Below are 18,074 nucleotides of genomic sequence, written 5' to 3'. Positions count from 1 at the left end.
CACTGGAGTTGTTGTAGCAACTAGTGGCCCAGGAGTGAATGAAGCAGATGTGCGAGTCATCTATCACCTGACAGCTCCCACTCCCCCGACTGAGCAAGTCATCTCCGTGACAGTCTGCCCAACCAGTCTCATCAATTACTCCGGTACCCTACCATTAGAGCACAAACACTTTTCTCCTCTGACACATTCAACTGTTTCCCAGTCTGCAAGATGGGCCCTCAATTAAGCCTGAATAACTTTCCCCTCTCAAAGGACATCTCTCTTTCTGCAGCCCAGTATTGCACACATTGTTCTTGTAGGATAAGCACTTTGAGAACTGATTCATCTCCATGGTGACCATTTGAATTACAATATTTGAGAATATTTATCCCTATTTTATTGCCTGATGATGATGTAAACCACAATGTAGCTACCATTAATAAAGATTTACATTTATGTCCATTTGAAAGTGTAAGTAATGACTCTAACGGTTAATAGATTCCTATGTAATGAGCAATTAAGGTACTATTTACATAAAAAAAAGTTCAACAACTCCAGTACCATGTTGGTTTATGGCAAGGAAATGTTAAGGTCAATTTTCTTTTTTTTTTCAATTTTCATATAGTTATATAATACATTTGTTATTTACTGTTATCTAGCCATTTACACTACATTGCAACTGTTCAAGTATGTTATGTCCTTGCAAAACTAAAACTCCATAGTTTCTTTGTTTATGGCATTCCCATGTTCTTTTGTCATGATCAGAGTGAGACTTGGATGCATGAGGAAGCAATAATGGAAATCATTTCTTTTTAGTGTTATTCTGTTCCTGTATTTCATCAATAGTAGTCATGAAACGCAGTAAACACAGACACATATAAACAGTTTCTATCACTTACAATATGCAACTATGGCAGTGACAAACAGCAGGGGCCAACTTACATATATCAGCTTTTTTCACGGGGATTTTAACACAGGTGTCAGAGTCAGAACTTGACATTGAATATGCAAAATATATAAATAAGACATTCATATAAAAATAGGCTTTTACAAAATATACTCTATGAACCAATATTTACCAAAAGTGGAAAATGTGCCTGTGTTTTTAATCAGTGAATAAGTCCTGTTAAGCTAAATCGGCTTGAAGTAAGCAATGCCATTGAAGACAGTCAGTAGAGCGCACAGCCTTCGACCTCAACAAGTGGGATTCTCTAGACTAGCAGCAAACAGAGGGAAGACAAACTCATGAGAGGGTCAGAAGGTCAATGTGAGTAGCCTACATCCAGTTTCATCTGGAAAAACATTATTCTAAAACACATTATTCCAGGCAGATTCAAATCCAGTGTTTTAACAAGTGTGTGGACAAGTTTTGATTGCCTTAATAAACTAAAACCCAACATTTAGTTATTTCTGATCCATAATGGACAAAATCAGTAGTTTTTTTCTTTATAGAATAAATTAATATTAATTATTTTCATTCTCTAAATACAGTATGTTAAATATTCCAAATGGCTGTGTCATTTCATCTGCGCACAGAGTGAGAACTACAGCAGTGTGTCCTGCCCAGCAATCATATCCACCATAATGCATTTGCATTGGCAAAGTCCATTTGCTAAATGTCCATATAGCTTAAAAGTCTTGAAATTTTGCTTCACTGGCTCACACTGTGGGCACCCGCTCCCACATGCCAGGGTACAACGAACACAACAGTCCAAGAAGAGGGGTGAAGAGCTTTGTGTGCAAAAGAATCATGACTCCCCATCTTCATCTTACTGTATACACAGTACAGTAGTTCCTCATTATGTATGAAAAGACTGCAATAACAGCCTCCTTGTAAAGTTTAACCGTTCCAGTTTGTCCATGAAAACACAAAGACACGAATCCACACACTCACATACATCATCACACACACACACACACACACACACACACACACACACACACACACACACACACACACACACACACACACACACACACACACACACCAATAAATATTCTCATTTGCATGTGTACACCTCTGTCCTCTCACTGCAGGTGTTGCATTTAACGTAGCAGCACCACAGGAACTTGCAGTTGCACTGCCAGACGCGGGAGTACTGGTGTGTGTTGTATCCCCGGCCGCAGCACATCAAGTCACAGCCGCTGATGTGCTGCATCATAGTCTTGTTACACACCCTGCCCTGTGTCCCCAAGCTCCCCGTCACAAGGTCCGCCTCACAGTAGTTAGGCGACTTGTCTATGTACACCAGGTCTGTATCCATGGGCTTCCGGTAAGAGTAAGGCTTCTTGATCTTGAGGAATTTAGGGCGCTTGTTGCGGCTGGCTTTGATTGGCTCCACGTGCACAGCATGGGCATATTTCTCCTTGAGAATGTAGCCGAGCTCGCGGAACTTGGGAAGTGTAGTCCAGCAGGTTTTGGTCGTGCAGGAGCCTGAGACACCATGACACTTGCATTCCAGTCGCATGCTCTTCTCCAGGACCTAAACACACAAAAACAACTTAGTAACGTGGTAACAACTGTAAAAACACTCCAGTGATGAGTGATAAATACACTCTGATGATAGGTTAATAACAGCCATACTAGATTATTAAAACCAATTACCATGCAGTTTACTATAACAACGTCTTGCTTTTATCTGCTAAAGGAAATATGATTGTGTTTTTATATATATATATATTTTTTTTTTTCACAATAGAATTATGATTAATTATATGTCTACATACAGACATAGAATGAACCCCTGGTGTCTCTCAAACTGTCTTAATTCCCATTTCAACTCTTGCACTTAAAGGCAAATGACAAATGTGCAACTTAATAACAATGTGACTGACAAATACACCATGGTTGGGGATTAAATACAGCCCCACCACATAGCTGTGTGATACCATATACACAGAAGCCAAAATAATGTATCAGATTTCAGCCTCTGTGTGTGTAGTTACCACACACAACACATAAATGTCAAGAGTGACTGTACAAGGCGCCGAGTGACTAGGATTACTGCTAAACCCCAAACTGATGACAATGAGAAGTGCCATTGACTGAAAGTGGAATTTTCTTTAGCAACAAGGTCAATTGCAATTTCCTTTTGCTAAAATGTTAGGAGTTTGGTATGCGATATGGTCTCCTAAAGCCATTGACGAGATATTTATGCCTCCATGTTCTTGGCAAGTGAACTGTAACAATAAAACCCAAATACAGACGTGGTGTGAACAAGAATTGAAAAAAAAACTCTTCCTGAGCAAACCACGTCATAAAACCCTTGGCTTCAACTCGCTAATCCATCAGTTGTTCTGTGACCAACACTTGTGACAGCTTTTGTCCGGACGTATGCGACCAGGGAGCTGTGAACAGCGCTCCTGCTCAGTGTCACTGCTTTTGATTAGCATAAAAAAAGGAGGAGGGGGTTACTATCAAAACAGAGAGGCCATTTATTAGCAAAAAGAAGAGAAACGAAATAGCAAAGTTTAAATCCACAGTACAGTCTTTTTCCTGGGAGGCAATTTAGCTGTCCAGATAAGCCAATTTGAATTCATGGTGCACATAGAAAATGATCTACTGGGTACGATTGTGTGCAAGGAGGCTTTTCAGCAACTGTGGGGATGGACGTGTTAGTTGTGGGAATCAGGCTATTTGGCACAGTGAGACAGAGAGAGAGAGAGAGAGAGAGAGAGAGAGAGAGAGAGAGAGGATATGAGTTAACTTGGGCAAAGCTACTTCTTTAGTCTTCTAACTCCAACCTCACTTTAGCAGTTTGGCACATTATTCCACTCAATCTCTAACCTCGAGACTTACTGGAGTCTCTTTGTGACTCTCAGTGTTCTGCAGCCATGCATGCAAAAAAGCCATTGAATGAGCAGGTCAACGTATCATGAAAACCATCCTTTCCTTATCGCATCGTTGTCTACCATTCCGTTTTTATGTTGTATGAATGTCCTTTGTAGCTTTAGCATTAGGGTCTGACAGTAAAAAAATGGCATGGTATATTTAAAATGATTTTGACTTAATGAAGATCCAATTTGGACCTTATGCGTAATGACTGAATTGAAACTGTGTTTAGAGTTGGTATGCAAGTGAAGTGCATATCACTAAAATCTTCTATACAGCAACAGAGACACATATTAATCAATGATGATAACCAAACAGTAAACACCCCTGTGTTACATGTACAAGCACATTGCACCTGATGTGGGTTTATGATGTTAGAGAAATTGTGGGTGGGGATTGTCATAAAGGTAACTGTATACATGGTGCAAATCCCATGGGGAGGGGAGGGGGTTTGGGCTAATGCCTTTTTGTACTGTGTCAATCTGTTTTCAGTGCAGAGATCTGGGATGTAATCAAACCCTGCCAGTTAAAAGTCCCTTAAAAGCAACCTGCTTGTTCAGTCTTGGCAAGGTTCACCCACACCACATCATGGCACGTATAATAGTTACTGAGGCCAGCTTTAGACTTGTTAACCACTGTTTACAATTATCTTTAGTCTTCACTTACTGTTATATTCTTTGTGCCTTTAAAGAATTCAAATTTGGAGAACAATTCTATGATCTTTAAAGTCATTGTGCTGAATAAGGAGACATAATTTCTAATCACTTACCTTACGTCCCACCTCATTATTATGGAGGTTCATTAGTGTCCTTGCATTCTGTTTGACTTCCCGAGCGTCGATAAATACTTTGGAGAAGCCCAGGCCGTAGCTGATGTCTGCCGAGCAGCCTCCCCACTTCCAGCCCTGGTCTTTACTGTAGAAACCCTGCTTCTCCTTATCACAGCTACAGTCACTCAGGTTACCCTGTGTACAGGCGGCTGTAATGGCATGGGCCACCCCTGCTGCAATAATGGCGTAGGTGAACGCAGCCTCTTTACTGCCTAGTGGAGCAGAAAAAGAAGGAGATGAATAAATAGTTGCAGGTATACATTGATATTTTTTTAAATAGAGAATGTCTTGGTGTTTCTCCTCAAGTTTAAGGGAAATACAATAAGTACGTAACAGGAAATAAATAGGAAACGGAGATTAATCATTAACAGTATGTGTGCTTCCATCACAGTCTTGCTGACATATCACTCAAGCGCTGCAGTGTTTTGAAACCTGACCTGGAAACCGTCCTGCCCATGAACCAAAATGGACACTGGCAGTATAGTCAACAAAGCAGTATGAATAAGAGGGTTGTCGGAAAGGAAGGGCTATTGATCCGCTCAGAAACTGTCACATTCTGTGTAAACTCATAAGGCACTGACATCAGAATCTTCATCCTGCCGTTATCTCACCCAAGTCCAGCTAACAAATCATTTACATGCACACGGAAATATCGACGAATAACTAAAGGTTAATCTGACAGGATTCATATAGACAAATCCTGAAGCAAAGTTCTCCAGTCGAATAATAAGCGAGAGTCTAATATATCTTAATGCAAACAAAGCAATACTTTCCCCTTCTAAAACAATGTAAAAACAGCCCATGATGTAATATTCATAAACATGATAAACGAGTAGTATGTTTTTATTTTCAGATCTGAGATTCATTATCATGCAAACAGGAAACTCGGAACCTGGTTATAACATCCATCATATCTATGTGTAAATAAACTCCTCTTGTCTCTGTTTGTTCAAAACAAACATACCTTGTTCGTGTTTCCTCCTGCCACCCGGTTCACTATGTAAAGCTGCAATGTTTTTTGATAAACATCTTGGATGGGTGCCCTTGCCATTGAAAAAAAAAACTGATATTGAGGCATCAATTATGTGGACGTTTTCATAGACTTAATGGGCTCCGTGCCAAAAAAGAAGGTGTGTCAGTCAGTTCTGACTGCACCGTTGTTAATTTTTCCCCTGCAGTTCTGAGTGCGTGAGTTCACCGCAAAGAGATGATATGACTTCTTCCTTACCTTCCAATGAGAGATGGACGATATTAAAAAAGAGAATGGACAAAAAATTCAAAAGCCTGTTTAAGTTGAACTAGAAGTGCCAGTTCACTGTTCTTCTACCATGTTTGTTTCTCTTTCATCTCTGCAGAGTCAGGCACCTCTCAGTATCCAGCCTCTTTATATGGACCTCAGCTCATACAGCTTAGTGTAACTACAAAGTTCAAGTGCAAACACAGTTGAGGCCTAAAATGGCTCAAAGCTGATGCACCTTGCATTACCAGTAAGGATTATGTCAGTTCACGGGTCATTCGCTCCTTCGCTTTAAGAACAATTGTGAGCTCCATAGCTCCACTCAGCCTGGGCATCAACAATGGCATTCATTTACAACCATTGGCCTTCTGATCAGTGAAACCAATCTATTTGGTATGGCTGTCCAAGCCATAGACTTAAACTCCTGTCTTGGAAACACAAACCAAGACTCTTGATGAGCTGAAACCACTCATTCAAAAAGGAACAGATTGTCAAACTGTTTTCATTTCAACAGCATGAAGAGATTATCCTTTCTTTCCAACAGCAGCAGGCAATATGGCCTCAAACAGCTGGTCCAAGCTACTGACCATTACACAATGGGGTATTTGGATTCTTTGTTTAACATCAATAGTTCTTACAGAACTAAACATAAATTACAATTCTTTTAAGGATTTTATCTAAATAGTTTTACAAAGCATCATCTGTTATCAACCTCCTACATTGACTGTAGCCATAAAGGCATCATTAGACAAAATATCATTAAACCTTGTTAGGTCTTCCTGTTATAGGTATCTTGGATATCCAACCATCTTTAATCCACTTTATCAGTTCATAGTAGCCAACAAACAGGTCACAAAACTCCAGCCATAATTACAGCTTCCCCTGCAGTTCATCCGTTCTCAAGAGGAATATTGATTTGAACTCATTTGTTTCTCTAATTTAGTACTTTCAGGTCTTACTTTCCTCTTGGCTTTGCCGCACTGTAACTTATACCCGTGGTAAGATCTACGGCCTTACAGTAAGAGCCACAGCACCCATCACTAGACAGGATAAAGAACAGAGAAAATGTGTCTCCAGAGACTCTGCTGGGCTGAAAAGAAAGGCTGCCAACAGTCACAAGAGCTTTGTTACAGTGCTGGCTTCAGATACCCGTTATAGAAAAGCCCTTCTCAATGAAAAATCTGGAGCAAATGACACTGACTCCGTATGGGATACTCCTTATACTATGAATGCAATAATTCAGGACAGATGACATTCTGGTGCAGGTTTTGGCTAGAGCACCAGCTTTTAGATTATATTTTGTAAGATGAGGAAAAGGATGCATGTCAAGGTCATTTATTTTTATTTTTCCAAGGCATCAGGTAATAATGTAACTTTTTGATACCCCTAAATAAGGAAATTCTGTTTTGCACTGCGTTTTGTGAATATCAACCGTTGTTGAGGGAAATCACAAAAGTGTCAGAGATATGATAACTGTGCGCATTTTACGCACAATGCGCATGAATACCATTGTGCAAGGTGATTAATACATTGTGTTTACTGCTGGGGGGGAAAAGTTTCAAACTGTAAACAAACGTTAACAGACAGCAACATACCCACTTTCAACTCTTTTCCGAAGACTGTCCTCTCTCCAAGCGCAGAGCAGTTCCAGCGCCCGTTTTTGAACTGAAACTGACACTCGTTGATGCCCATTTGGGCTCCCTCTCCGATGACGATAATGGCATCGGGGCGACTCTGGCAGATAATCCGTTGTCTGGGGGCCAAACCGGGGATCTTGTTACAGATTATGCTCGCACCTAGGGCCACCACCGACGAGAAGCCACTGTGAATGGAAGATGGATATGACTGAGAAAAAGTGGCCATCATGTATTTTCCATTTTTAATATGTTTGGCTATTAGTTTGAGTTTATTTTTCATCCTAAAGAGTTTACATAACATTTTTAAATAAAATGCATGTTTAGTTTATTAAATAGCAGCTCATGATCATAATTCAAATATTTAATATATCCTGCAAAATAGACTGCTTTACTACGACATTTGCATTTGAACAGAATTGTCATCAAAAAGATTTTGTAATATGTCAGAGCTAAAATGCAGCACTAATTCTATAAGTTAAAGACAGTATAAAGGTTGTAGATATTTTTTAATTATTATACCGGTGTGATTTTTTTTTACCAGCCTTTATCATAAAGTAATGCCATTAAGTGATAAGGACGCTGTTGCCACGAGTCTAACTGAACTCTTCTCTTAATTTGTTTTTCTTCCGTAGCCTACGTAAAATCACCTGCCTGCTGTTGAGCACATATGGGATACAGTAGGCGCTTTTGAAGCACAAACAACAGATACAATTTTAAAGTATTTTGTGTTTGAGACTAACAAACTAATGTGAAGTCAAATAAGCGCAGCTCACCCAATTTTTAAATAAACAATTCCCAGACAAAGTAAAACTCTTAAAATCCAGCGTCTTGTTCTCCGACTCATTGCGGCCCCGCACTCAGTTTCATGCAACGATCCGAAGAGCTGATGAATAACTCAGTTCGCTTATTCTCCGATCGATCACAGCCCAGGTAACTCCAAAGGAACTCCAAAATGACGAAAAGCATTTAAAAAAAACAGTAGACGGTCGGGAAAAACTTTTTACAAATTGACGGCTAGTGTATCATCCAAATTCCCTTTATGTGGCCCCCTTTCGCTGGGCCCTCTTGTCATTGCGAGGGTGTCACAGGTAACTCTTGGTGAGGTGAGCAAGTGCGATTATCTCTTTCTCACAGTTCCTCTGCTACCCGCAGGTCTTGGCTATATATCTGGCTCATCTATCTGGGGCGTGTTCACAGGAGACATGGGGCCCTGCTGAAGAATCCCGCCAGGGCTGAATCTCAACACACACACACACACACACACACACACACACACACACACACACACACACACACACACACACACACACACACACTCCTATGCAGTGAATTCACCTTGACTGATGATGGGATGGCGTTTTACTTGGTTATTACAAGTGGATCAGGGTTCAACGCAATATGGACATATGCTTATTTTTACGCAGATATTACTCACTTGCCAAAAGTAAGCATAACAAAAAGCTGCAGATAAACAATATTAAAACAAAACAAGTAAGAAGCATTGACTTTTATTTATTTATTACCTCAAAAAGAGTTATACTATCTCCACTCAGGTAACAGGTGGTGTAAATCACACATATTTAATACATGCATTTATTTACTTTAGCTTTTGTTATTCAAAAGTAGAATTCCATCCACTTCTTAGTTTAATAACGCATCTGATGCGCGCTACCTCAGTGCGTATTGCGTCTCCCGGACCTGGACCTTTCCCTGGATCACCTACCTTTATATTGGCGACATCTGGTGGCACAGTAAAGACATTGCAGGCTAAAATCTAAACAAACCAATCCCTCTTGTCCCTGTATTCTTTCCGTAGCCACCCCAAATGTAGCTTACTAGCTTTTGCTTTGACGTACTTGGGGAGTTAGTCGGTGAGGGGGTGTAATAATTGATGTCAGTATGGATCTTCATCACCCGCACTTGATTGGTGATTGCCTTATTCATATTTTTACATTCCTGCCCGAGGAAGATTTAATAAATGCCTCCTGTGTGTGTAAGGTAAGTGTCCAACTTGCGGCGGAAGTAGCTGTGCAATATAGAGCGAGGCAATTATAATTCCCAAAAGTGTCTGTGTTTGATTACAATGATGTATTTTTAGGAATGGAATGAAGCTGCAGAGACTCCTTGGTTATGGAGGTACTTTCATCTATGTCTTAAGAAATTAAATGTGTATGTTTATCGAAGTTAAAGTAGATAATGCATCTGGGAATAACCTTTTAAATCAAAACATTTCTACGCATTCAATTGTGTGGTCCCCTCAGGAGGATGTGTCTGCAGAGCTGGGGTTTCTGTAACCTTGCTGTTTTGGGGAGTGAACACGGGAATCAATCATGGAAGAGATACTTCCTGCGACGTTGCCATTTAGAGATGAAGATGACGGAAGGGAGGTCAGGAGGTTACACCTGCAAAAGCCTCAGAGGACACACAGGCAGGCTACACACTCTCTCTCTCTCTCTCGCTCTCTCTCTCTCTCTGATCTCCTTTGCATGACTTCATAATGTCTCTCATCAAATGTTTACATCTGGCATGCTGTCCATAAGGCAAGGTGGTGGGGTTGGTGTACCTGCAGGGGAATTCAGCTCAGCGTCCTGACCTCTGGAGCAGAAGTGCCACAGTGTGCAGCGCCTCTACTGATGGAACAGTCCGAGCATGGGACATCCAAACTGTCAGTGCCAACACCTTCAGCATATCATCCTGCATTCTCAGTATTACCATGTTAAAGTATTTGTACCAATGCAAAATGTTGTCATGTTTGGAGGCACAGAGTTTGATTGAAGAGGTATCTACTTAATCCAAGTTTCTGTATATTTATCTGTACGCTTTTGATAAGGTTTGTTTTTCATCTGTCCTAAATTGATTGTATGACTTTCATACAGTAATTATAGATCATGCCTTAGAAAACATGTACAAGTCCACTTTAATGCTGCCCACATCTAAAACCTACATTAACCACAATTCATTTACAAGTAGTTTTTCTTAGATCCGAGATGCCACAATGTAAAGCCAGATGTGAAAGTGACATTGTCCGAATGCAGGCATCATGCTGCATTCAGACCTTTCATCTACACTAGGCTATAAGTCATATGTACTGCAAGCCAGGTGTATGCAGGTTTCATTCCAGCTAAACATTACTGAAACTCTGACGGTTCCCTCTTCTTGGTCGAAAGTTGCAATTCACTAGAATAAATTCCCTCACCAAAACACCTGATGTTGCTCCTTTTTTTCCCTCAGGCTGAACTCCTGTGGTGCAGTCCTGTGCAGAGTCCTTTAACAGTGATTGTAAGTGATGAAAAGCATGATGTTGTGATCACAGCAGACTCCACAGGCCTCATCAAGACCTGGCAGGGTCAGACCGGCCATGAGTTGGCTTCCTTTACTACTGCATCTCCACACTGTACAATACTACAGTACAATATCAACAACAATTGGTTTCTGACTGTAAGTAACTTCAGAAATTATGGGCTTGTAAATCTGAAAAGTAATAAGTAGTAGGGGTGGGGGAAAAAAAGATTTTAGAATTGATTCTTTTCCCTAGAATCGTGATTTTTAAACCAATGATTTACCTAAATATTTAGTGTTTTTACCGTACCGACGTCGGTGACTACATCATATCCGTTTCCAGCTAAACAGCGAAAGCAGAAAATCCATGTTATGTTCTTCTTTACACATTAAATAAATGTCAGACTGACATGTGATGTGCATTATTTTTAGAAAACAATTAGTTTTTAGAAATGTCTCATGATATTGTTTTTGTCTCTAGAAGTGTATTATTCAACTTTTGTTTTCGTGAAAGAATCGAATCGGGACAAAAGCATATCGTCCCAGCCCTAATAAGTAGTAATAAGTCAATATATTCTCTTCCAGGTTGGAACCAGTCAGGGATCTGTGTGTACACTAGCTGATTTAGCTTTGACTCAAAAGTCCAGCGTCATGGTGTGTGACACATTTAAAGTCAACACACTCCTAGTTTCACCTGACAAGAAATGGATCACTGCTGGAACCAAGGACAATGATGATTTAAGTCCAAAGGTATTTCTTGTTGTCTTTGACAGCCTGACTTTATTGGTCTGTTCTTGTGTGTTTTCTTTTACTGCATTAACTTAGTGCAAATGACATAGTGGGAAAATAGGTGTTCATAGATAAGAACAGTAAAACATTACATACACATTTTGTACATTTATGTTTGGTTTGTTGGCAGGTGATTTACACAGAGAGTTTGACCTCACCGTGTGAGGACGAAGATCCTCTGTGCCAATCTGTGCCAGTCTCCGGCTGCCAGGCTGCTGTCTTCATACCCACCCAGCCTGCCAGACTGGCCATCATCCACCACAACCAGCGCCCAAACAACAAAGCCCTCACTGTCTTCGATGTCAGCATTAAAAAAACTAAGTACAAGTCAGAGATCCAGGGTGAGGACTGAGATATGTGCAGATTGACTTTAATATGTGGTACTGAATCTTGTATAAGCCATCAGAAAATTGCAGTCAGCTGGTGAATCATTCTAGGAAAATCCACTATTATCATAACTGCAGATATTGTAAAGCTGCTGGTACAGGTACAGCTAGATTGGATCCATTTGTTATGGTGTATTTTGCTTATTCCCTGGATGACTGGCATGCCAACGCTTTAAGACATCTAACACAGCTTCAGTGAAATTTAATATTAGTAAATGTCATTCTGGGAAATGCACGTAAACACAAATTGAAATATATGCAAGTTAAACTGGTTGAGTGAAAGTGGGTAACCCAAAAAATGTATATTACAACTGAATATCTCAGAATTAATCCTGAAATCTACAGTTTGAGAATTTAAAAGATTTTCCCCCTAAATGTTGTTCTTGGCTTGTGCTGATTTTGAATGTCTTCTCATCGTAGTCCAGCAGGTGGAGTCCTTCCCCTTGACACTGAACACCGGTTCCTCACACATCCTTCTCGAGGCCAAGGACAGCAACTGCTTAGTGTTGGCAGCTGCTCAGGAGCTATGGGTCTACTCTTTGAAAGGAGCCCTGCTTGCTAGCTTTAAAGAGCATACTATGCCAATTTCTTCTATATCTGTTGTAGGTTGTTTTCGCATTTGGAATTCAAAGAAATATCCCTTCATCTGTTGTAATTCTTTGTTTGGGATACAGTACAATATACCCTCTGTGTAGAGAGCCACGTATAAGTGTCTTCACAATTACAGGACAGCTTTCGTGTGGTGACAGCATCTCAGGACCTCTCCTTACGAGTGTTGACATGGAAAAATGACCGAGACCACAGGTTGACCCTGGAGAGCCGATACCACTTACTGGGAGGCTCTCACACAATGTCCAGGTACAGTATGCTGTATGCTTTAGTATTGGTCTGCTGTATCAACAACAGCCAGGTTCCTAGTAATGCAACAGCCTAAATACAGATATTTTCTCTGTATCTTCATGTTGCTTCTGCAGTAATTTCCTAATCTTGTTACGTTATGCTCTGTGCCCTGTTTTCTAGAGGGTTCACCCATGTTGCTTGTGACTACTCCAGCATCGTGGCCTCAGCAGAAGGGATAGACGGGAAAGATGTCTTAAAAGCGTATTCTTTCATGTCATGAGCGTTGCTGCTCCAAAAAAAGGTGCCTACAAGAGGAGGATTTGCTTTTATTATGAACTTTTCATCATATATGCAGATATTAGGATGGGAAGTCTATGTTTACACACTTATTACAGATGAGAAATCCTCCGTTGATACACTGTGTGATAAACGTGCTTGTTAAGATGAAGTTTGTAAAGGTGTAAGGATAATGTTCATTGACTACGCTTTTGGAAGTGAGGTATATCACTGTTGGATATCACCAGTTTTAAGGCATAATGTGTCTAAATATTCTTTTGTCACCTGCTTCAATATGTCACTACAGAAGAAAATACTGAGACATATAGTTATGTATCAGTCACAATAATCTCTGACAAAATAATCTAGTGACAAAATGTATGGTGATACATTTTTATATTTGGCCCAAATTGACAAACTCTTGGAAAAGTTATTACATATGAAACAATTTGGCCACAAAAGCACAATTTTTTCTTTCATGCCTCCACATGGAGGTACAGGCAGTGCACCACATATGCATGACTAGTAGTACCTATCTTAAAGAGAAGGGATACATTGGCGTCTCATCTGCTTCGATGACCCCAGATCTCATGTCCTCAAGGACACATCGCAGGGCTGTAGTCATGGATTCGTACACTTTGCTTCCATCCTCTGAGTTATTTTGGATCTGTTCAAAGGCAAACAACACTCAAGTTGTTGAAACTAAACCAATGACAAGAAAATGAATTAAATTGTTGAAATGAATCCCAATAATTAGGTGTCTTGATTTTCTTACCCATGTAAAAGCTTTGATTGTACGATTCAGGAAAGCATTTTCAACCTCTTCTGGTATTGCCATCATATGAGCCATACAATTTAGTATGCATGTTAATGTTTGTTTAGAGGCCTTGAAAGGGATGAAAATGAGGGTTAAACAAAACAAAACCCAAATTATATTCGGGAGCTTCATAGTGCACGCAATTCTTTGTAGTGTTGTTTCAAATGTGAAACGGCACATAGTACGCACTGACCTGGTCAAGTGTGTTGAGGACAGTTTGAGCATCAGTGTTGTTGGCGTTGAAGGCTTTAGCTTCCTGGATGGAGATGACTGGCTCTTTAAGCTGCTCCAGCCATGCCCACATAAGCCCAGTGAGGATAAAGGGATCCCGCTCCATACACAGCCTTTCCCAGCCACCGCCTTGGTTCAGTTCTGCCTGCGCACATTCAGCAGTCGTGTTAGACACTGTCTGCCTGTATGTTCTGTGCCTGTTCGGCCAGAGCAGCAGTGTGTAGAATTTTCACATCATTATACACTTTGAAATTATTCTAGACATGGGGGGTGTTTTGTGATGCTATTAAAGTTATGGCACAAATGAATATAAAAACTGACATTTGTATGTCATGTACCAGTCAGATCATTATAGATCAGTTTGTTTGGGGTTGGGTTGTTGTCCTTTTACTTTTAATTTGGAATGGTCACTTTGTCAAAATTTTGAGTTGACAACATTTAGAGTAGTGTGCATACAATAATGCCTTTGTTGGGGTGGTGAATTGTAGGCTGTCATGAGCAGCTAATAGCTGACAACTAACATTTTAGCATAACTTTAGTCTTTGCAAATTCAAGTGTTTGTTGAATTTCTACATGCATGCACTCCATTTCTACAAATACCACCATATCACTGGTATGGCTCAGTTACCTGCCAGGCCAAGACATAGTTTTTGTGCTCTTCCTCTCCATCAAGAAAAAGGTCCACTGCCAGGGCCTGTGCCACGAGCAACCTCCTGGCGTCCAGGGACAACTCTGACTGCAGGGTAATAAAGGGCACCTCTGACTTCTCCGATTGCTCCACTCCTCTGTTTTGAGGCTTCATCCCATTCATTACTAACTCTTCACTCTGCTCTGCCTTCCACCTGGACAACATGCCACTGTATTTGGTAGATTCATTGTTTCCCACTGACTCACTACGTTGAATGGTTTTCCGCTTCACTTTCTTCAGCAGAACGGATCCATCTTCTACATTCTTGATTTGCCAGAGTGAGCCTGTTAGACTGTGTGAAATGCCAGAAGTGGCCTCAAATGGGGAAAGAGACATCTCAATACTACTCTGTGACATGGAGCCTGGAGGTTGTGTGAGGAGGTTGAGCTGTGATCCCAGTCGTCTCAGGTCGGACTCACTGTAGCTCAGACTTTTGCGATGGTAGAAGATGGGTGGCTCGTGGAAATGTCTGGGTAATGTGGGGACACCTGGCAAGCGGGGCTCCTTTGTTAATAACTCAGGGCCCATCTTCTCAATGATGCTGAGAGTCATCTCTATGTCATCAATATCAGGGGCCTCAATTATGTCTTCCTCAATTACCTGTCGATTCTCTGCAATGTCCAACAGCAGCCTAGACACAAGCTGGACAATCTTTGGGAGGTACCTCAGCTCCTTCCTCTCATTGCCATGCAATATGTGTCTCTGGCGGTTCAGGTACTGGGACAGGGTGACTGGGTTGAATCGAGGCTCAACACAGGAAAACACACTCCTCAAAGGGGCAAGGAACTGGACAAAATGTCTGACACAACGCAGCTGACCTCGGGTCTGGATGGAATTGGGGCGTTTAGCACGTACATATAAAATAGCCTGGTTTGGAGTCATCCTGGTAGCATAGGCCAAGAAGCATGCTAACAGCACACCTGCAGGGTAGAAAGGGGAAACCCGTCATTGTATGTCAGATTATACAGATGAAAGACCAGGCTGTCCTGATACTTCATACAACATTCCTTCCAAATCTACCTGTTCTGCCAAGACCAGCGTGACAGTGGATTGCTATCTTTCCCTCCTGCAGTGCGAAGGCCATGACTTGCACTATGTCCAGCACAGTGGTGAGGTTGGCCACTCCATAGTCACTCCAGCCAAAATTGTAGAAATAAACTGAAATGGTAAGATGTTTTCAGTCAACATGAGCAACAATACAGATATATCAAGACGTATTGTATAAAGCACTTACTGTTGTTTTCCATGAAGACCTCTGGGCGGTATGAGAAGCCGCTCTCTGGCTCCAGAGGGTTTCCGCAGCTGGCATGTTCACCAGGTATCTGTAGGTTGATCACTGTTTTAATACCATTCCTTGACACAGACACACACACACACACACACACACACACACACACACAGAGACATGAACAACAATATTATTCTCGTCTCCTCAGGTTCTGTGTGTTCTTAGTCAGGAAGCTGCTGAAAGAAACAAAGTTGTGTATACCTTTTGAATTGATCAATGATGTTATACTTCTCAATGATTTCTGTTGAGGGTCTGGACATAGCGAGAAAATAATCAGAAACCCTGAAACAATGGAGAAAAGTTAGTGGGATATATAGATACTGACACTGAAATAGAATATTTGGAAAACTGTTATGTTTTGTTGTACTATCACAACTGCTAAAGTAGAATGAGCATATGTACCAGGATGAGTAGAGGCCTTTTATGGCCTGTTGGTTATCACTCCAATAACTTGGGTTGTCATACTTGCAGGCTTGACCTCCACAGCCGATTGAGCATTGCATATGTTCAGGAATAACATAACGTATAGCTTCTCCTACTATTGTGTACTTTGCCCTGGGGGCTCTGACTGGAGTTATTATAGGGGGAAAGAAAAGAAGAAAAATCTGATATCACACAAAACTTTAATCTAAAATCATTAGTAATATAAGTGACATGCATTGTATTTAATTTCCTTTGTCAAAATATACCAGAAAACTATTAAGTGAGTGGTTTCTCAGCTGCGTAAACCACTATTAAAGTCCAATACAAAGTTTTCATATCCTTAGAAACTATAGTGCAACACCAAATGTAGACCTAAATGGTTAAGATCATTAGTGGTAATGTGATCACTTAGAGGGATCTAATCCTTGTCTGGCATTGCATAGTTTCACATTGCCAGATTTCCACAGCGCTGTGTGAGCACTATATCAGGTATAGCAAGTCGTCAGGGCATTACAATGAAAACAGCCAGTGGTGCATTTGAATTGCATTTTTATGTACCGTATTTTCAGGACTATAAGTCGCACTTTTTTTCATACTTTGGCTGGTCCTGCGACTAATATTCAGGTGCGACTTATATATCAAAATATATATAATTTAACATGTTTTTAAATGTTATTTCATGCTGAAAACATTACCGTCTACAGCCGCGAGAGGCGCTCCAGGCTTCTGACAACTATATGCTGCTCCTTAAGCCAACTGAGAAAGAAAAGACTGCAGGCGACTGCAGGTAGTAAAATACGCAGCCGAAAACGGTAATCGAGCAGCAGAACGAAAGTTTGGAGTGAGTGAGAAACTTGTGAGGGGCTGGCGAAAAGGTTAGTCTTACTGCAATGAAGAAAACAAAGAAAGCTAGTCGCGCGCTGAAATCCAGATGGCCAGAGCTGGAGGAATGAGTCCACAGATGGGTGCTTGAACAACGTGCTGCTGGGAGAGGCTCGTCAACAGTGCAGTTACGTTACGTTAACATACCGGACACCTACCGTATTCAGCCCCTTGTTCTGTGTGCTATTGTGTAGTTTAATAACTTGCCTTTCCATATTAAATGTCTGTTCTTGGTCTTGGATTTTGTGAAATAAATTTCTAAATAAATGCGACTTATAGTCCAGTGCGACTTATATATGTTTTTTTCCTCTTCATGACGCATTTTTTGACTGATGCGATTTATACTCCGAAGCGATTTATAGTCCGGAAAATACGGTAGTCATTCTTTAATCGCTGACATACATTTTATTGATGACTAACTATCATCCTTACTTACTGAATTCCATCAGAGCTCCACCTCTTGTCTTTGCATGGAGTGCCATATGAACAGTCACTTAGACTCACATCCACAGTCATAGCAGAGCCTAGACAGACATATATCTACCTTGTTACACTATATTATACACTTTATCATATGCATTCTGTAAACTATTTGTGCTGTGGAGCCTTACCATAAGCCCGAAATACAGTTCTATAAGCAGTTTCCTAACAGAGTCAAGAA

The 18,074-nt window shown here is 40.8% G+C and overlaps 3 protein-coding genes across 3 annotated transcripts; 1 reads left to right on the top strand and 2 right to left on the bottom strand.

Moving 5' to 3' along the window:
* Positions 1-784: 784 nt before the first annotated feature.
* On the bottom strand, positions 785-8,485 carry wnt7ab (wingless-type MMTV integration site family, member 7Ab). Its single transcript, XM_078255357.1, has 4 exons — positions 8,288-8,485; positions 7,473-7,699; positions 4,581-4,852; positions 785-2,462 (listed from the first exon to the last, which is right to left on the bottom strand). Exons 1-4 carry the CDS (start codon positions 8,356-8,358, stop codon positions 1,980-1,982), a joined length of 1,053 nt encoding a protein of 350 aa, XP_078111483.1. The 5' UTR covers positions 8,359-8,485; the 3' UTR covers positions 785-1,979.
* An 825-nt stretch (positions 8,486-9,310) lies between these two features.
* Positions 9,311-13,837, top strand: fbxw12 (F-box and WD repeat domain containing 12). The gene is made up of 10 exons (XM_078255356.1): positions 9,311-9,512; positions 9,613-9,650; positions 9,776-9,942; positions 10,055-10,179; positions 10,746-10,952; positions 11,379-11,543; positions 11,713-11,923; positions 12,389-12,570; positions 12,696-12,826; positions 12,989-13,837. The coding sequence occupies exons 1-10, from the start codon at positions 9,414-9,416 to the stop codon at positions 13,086-13,088; spliced, it is 1,425 nt and encodes a 474-aa protein (XP_078111482.1). The 5' UTR covers positions 9,311-9,413; the 3' UTR covers positions 13,089-13,837.
* Positions 13,333-16,867, bottom strand: ptpdc1b (protein tyrosine phosphatase domain containing 1b). The gene is made up of 9 exons (XM_078253879.1): positions 16,857-16,867; positions 16,511-16,672; positions 16,310-16,390; positions 16,055-16,173; positions 15,841-15,978; positions 14,761-15,740; positions 14,095-14,277; positions 13,860-13,970; positions 13,333-13,751 (listed from the first exon to the last, which is right to left on the bottom strand). The coding sequence occupies exons 1-9, from the start codon at positions 16,865-16,867 to the stop codon at positions 13,617-13,619; spliced, it is 1,920 nt and encodes a 639-aa protein (XP_078110005.1). The 3' UTR covers positions 13,333-13,616.
* Between the last annotated feature and the right edge of the window lie 1,207 nt (positions 16,868-18,074).

This window comes from Sander vitreus, chromosome 7, assembly GCF_031162955.1.
Source record: "Sander vitreus isolate 19-12246 chromosome 7, sanVit1, whole genome shotgun sequence".
Taxonomy (NCBI): domain Eukaryota; kingdom Metazoa; phylum Chordata; class Actinopteri; order Perciformes; family Percidae; genus Sander; species Sander vitreus.
This window is presented reverse-complemented; position numbering and strand designations above follow the sequence as displayed.

Coding starts and splice junctions, on each gene's coding strand:
- wnt7ab (XM_078255357.1), bottom strand. CDS start 8,358: ATGAGTCGGAGAACAAGACGCTGGATTTTAAGAGTTTTACTTTGTCTG. Junction 7,700..8,287: donor ATTGTTTATTTAAAAATTGG/GTGAGCTGCGCT, acceptor TTCCATTCACAG/TGGCTTCTCGTCGGTGGTGG. Junction 4,853..7,472: donor CGGAAAAGAGTTGAAAGTGG/GTATGTTGCTGT, acceptor CTGCTCCACTAG/GCAGTAAAGAGGCTGCGTTC.
- ptpdc1b (XM_078253879.1), bottom strand. Junction 15,741..15,840: donor CGCTGGTCTTGGCAGAACAG/GTAGATTTGGAA, acceptor TCTACCCTGCAG/GTGTGCTGTTAGCATGCTTC. Junction 13,752..13,859: donor CAATCAAAGCTTTTACATGG/GTAAGAAAATCA, acceptor GCCTTTGAACAG/ATCCAAAATAACTCAGAGGA.
- fbxw12 (XM_078255356.1), top strand. CDS start 9,414: ATGGATCTTCATCACCCGCACTTGATTGGTGATTGCCTTATTCATATT. Junction 10,180..10,745: donor GAGCATGGGACATCCAAACT/GTCAGTGCCAAC, acceptor TTTTTCCCTCAG/GCTGAACTCCTGTGGTGCAG. Junction 11,544..11,712: donor ATGATGATTTAAGTCCAAAG/GTATTTCTTGTT, acceptor GTTTGTTGGCAG/GTGATTTACACAGAGAGTTT.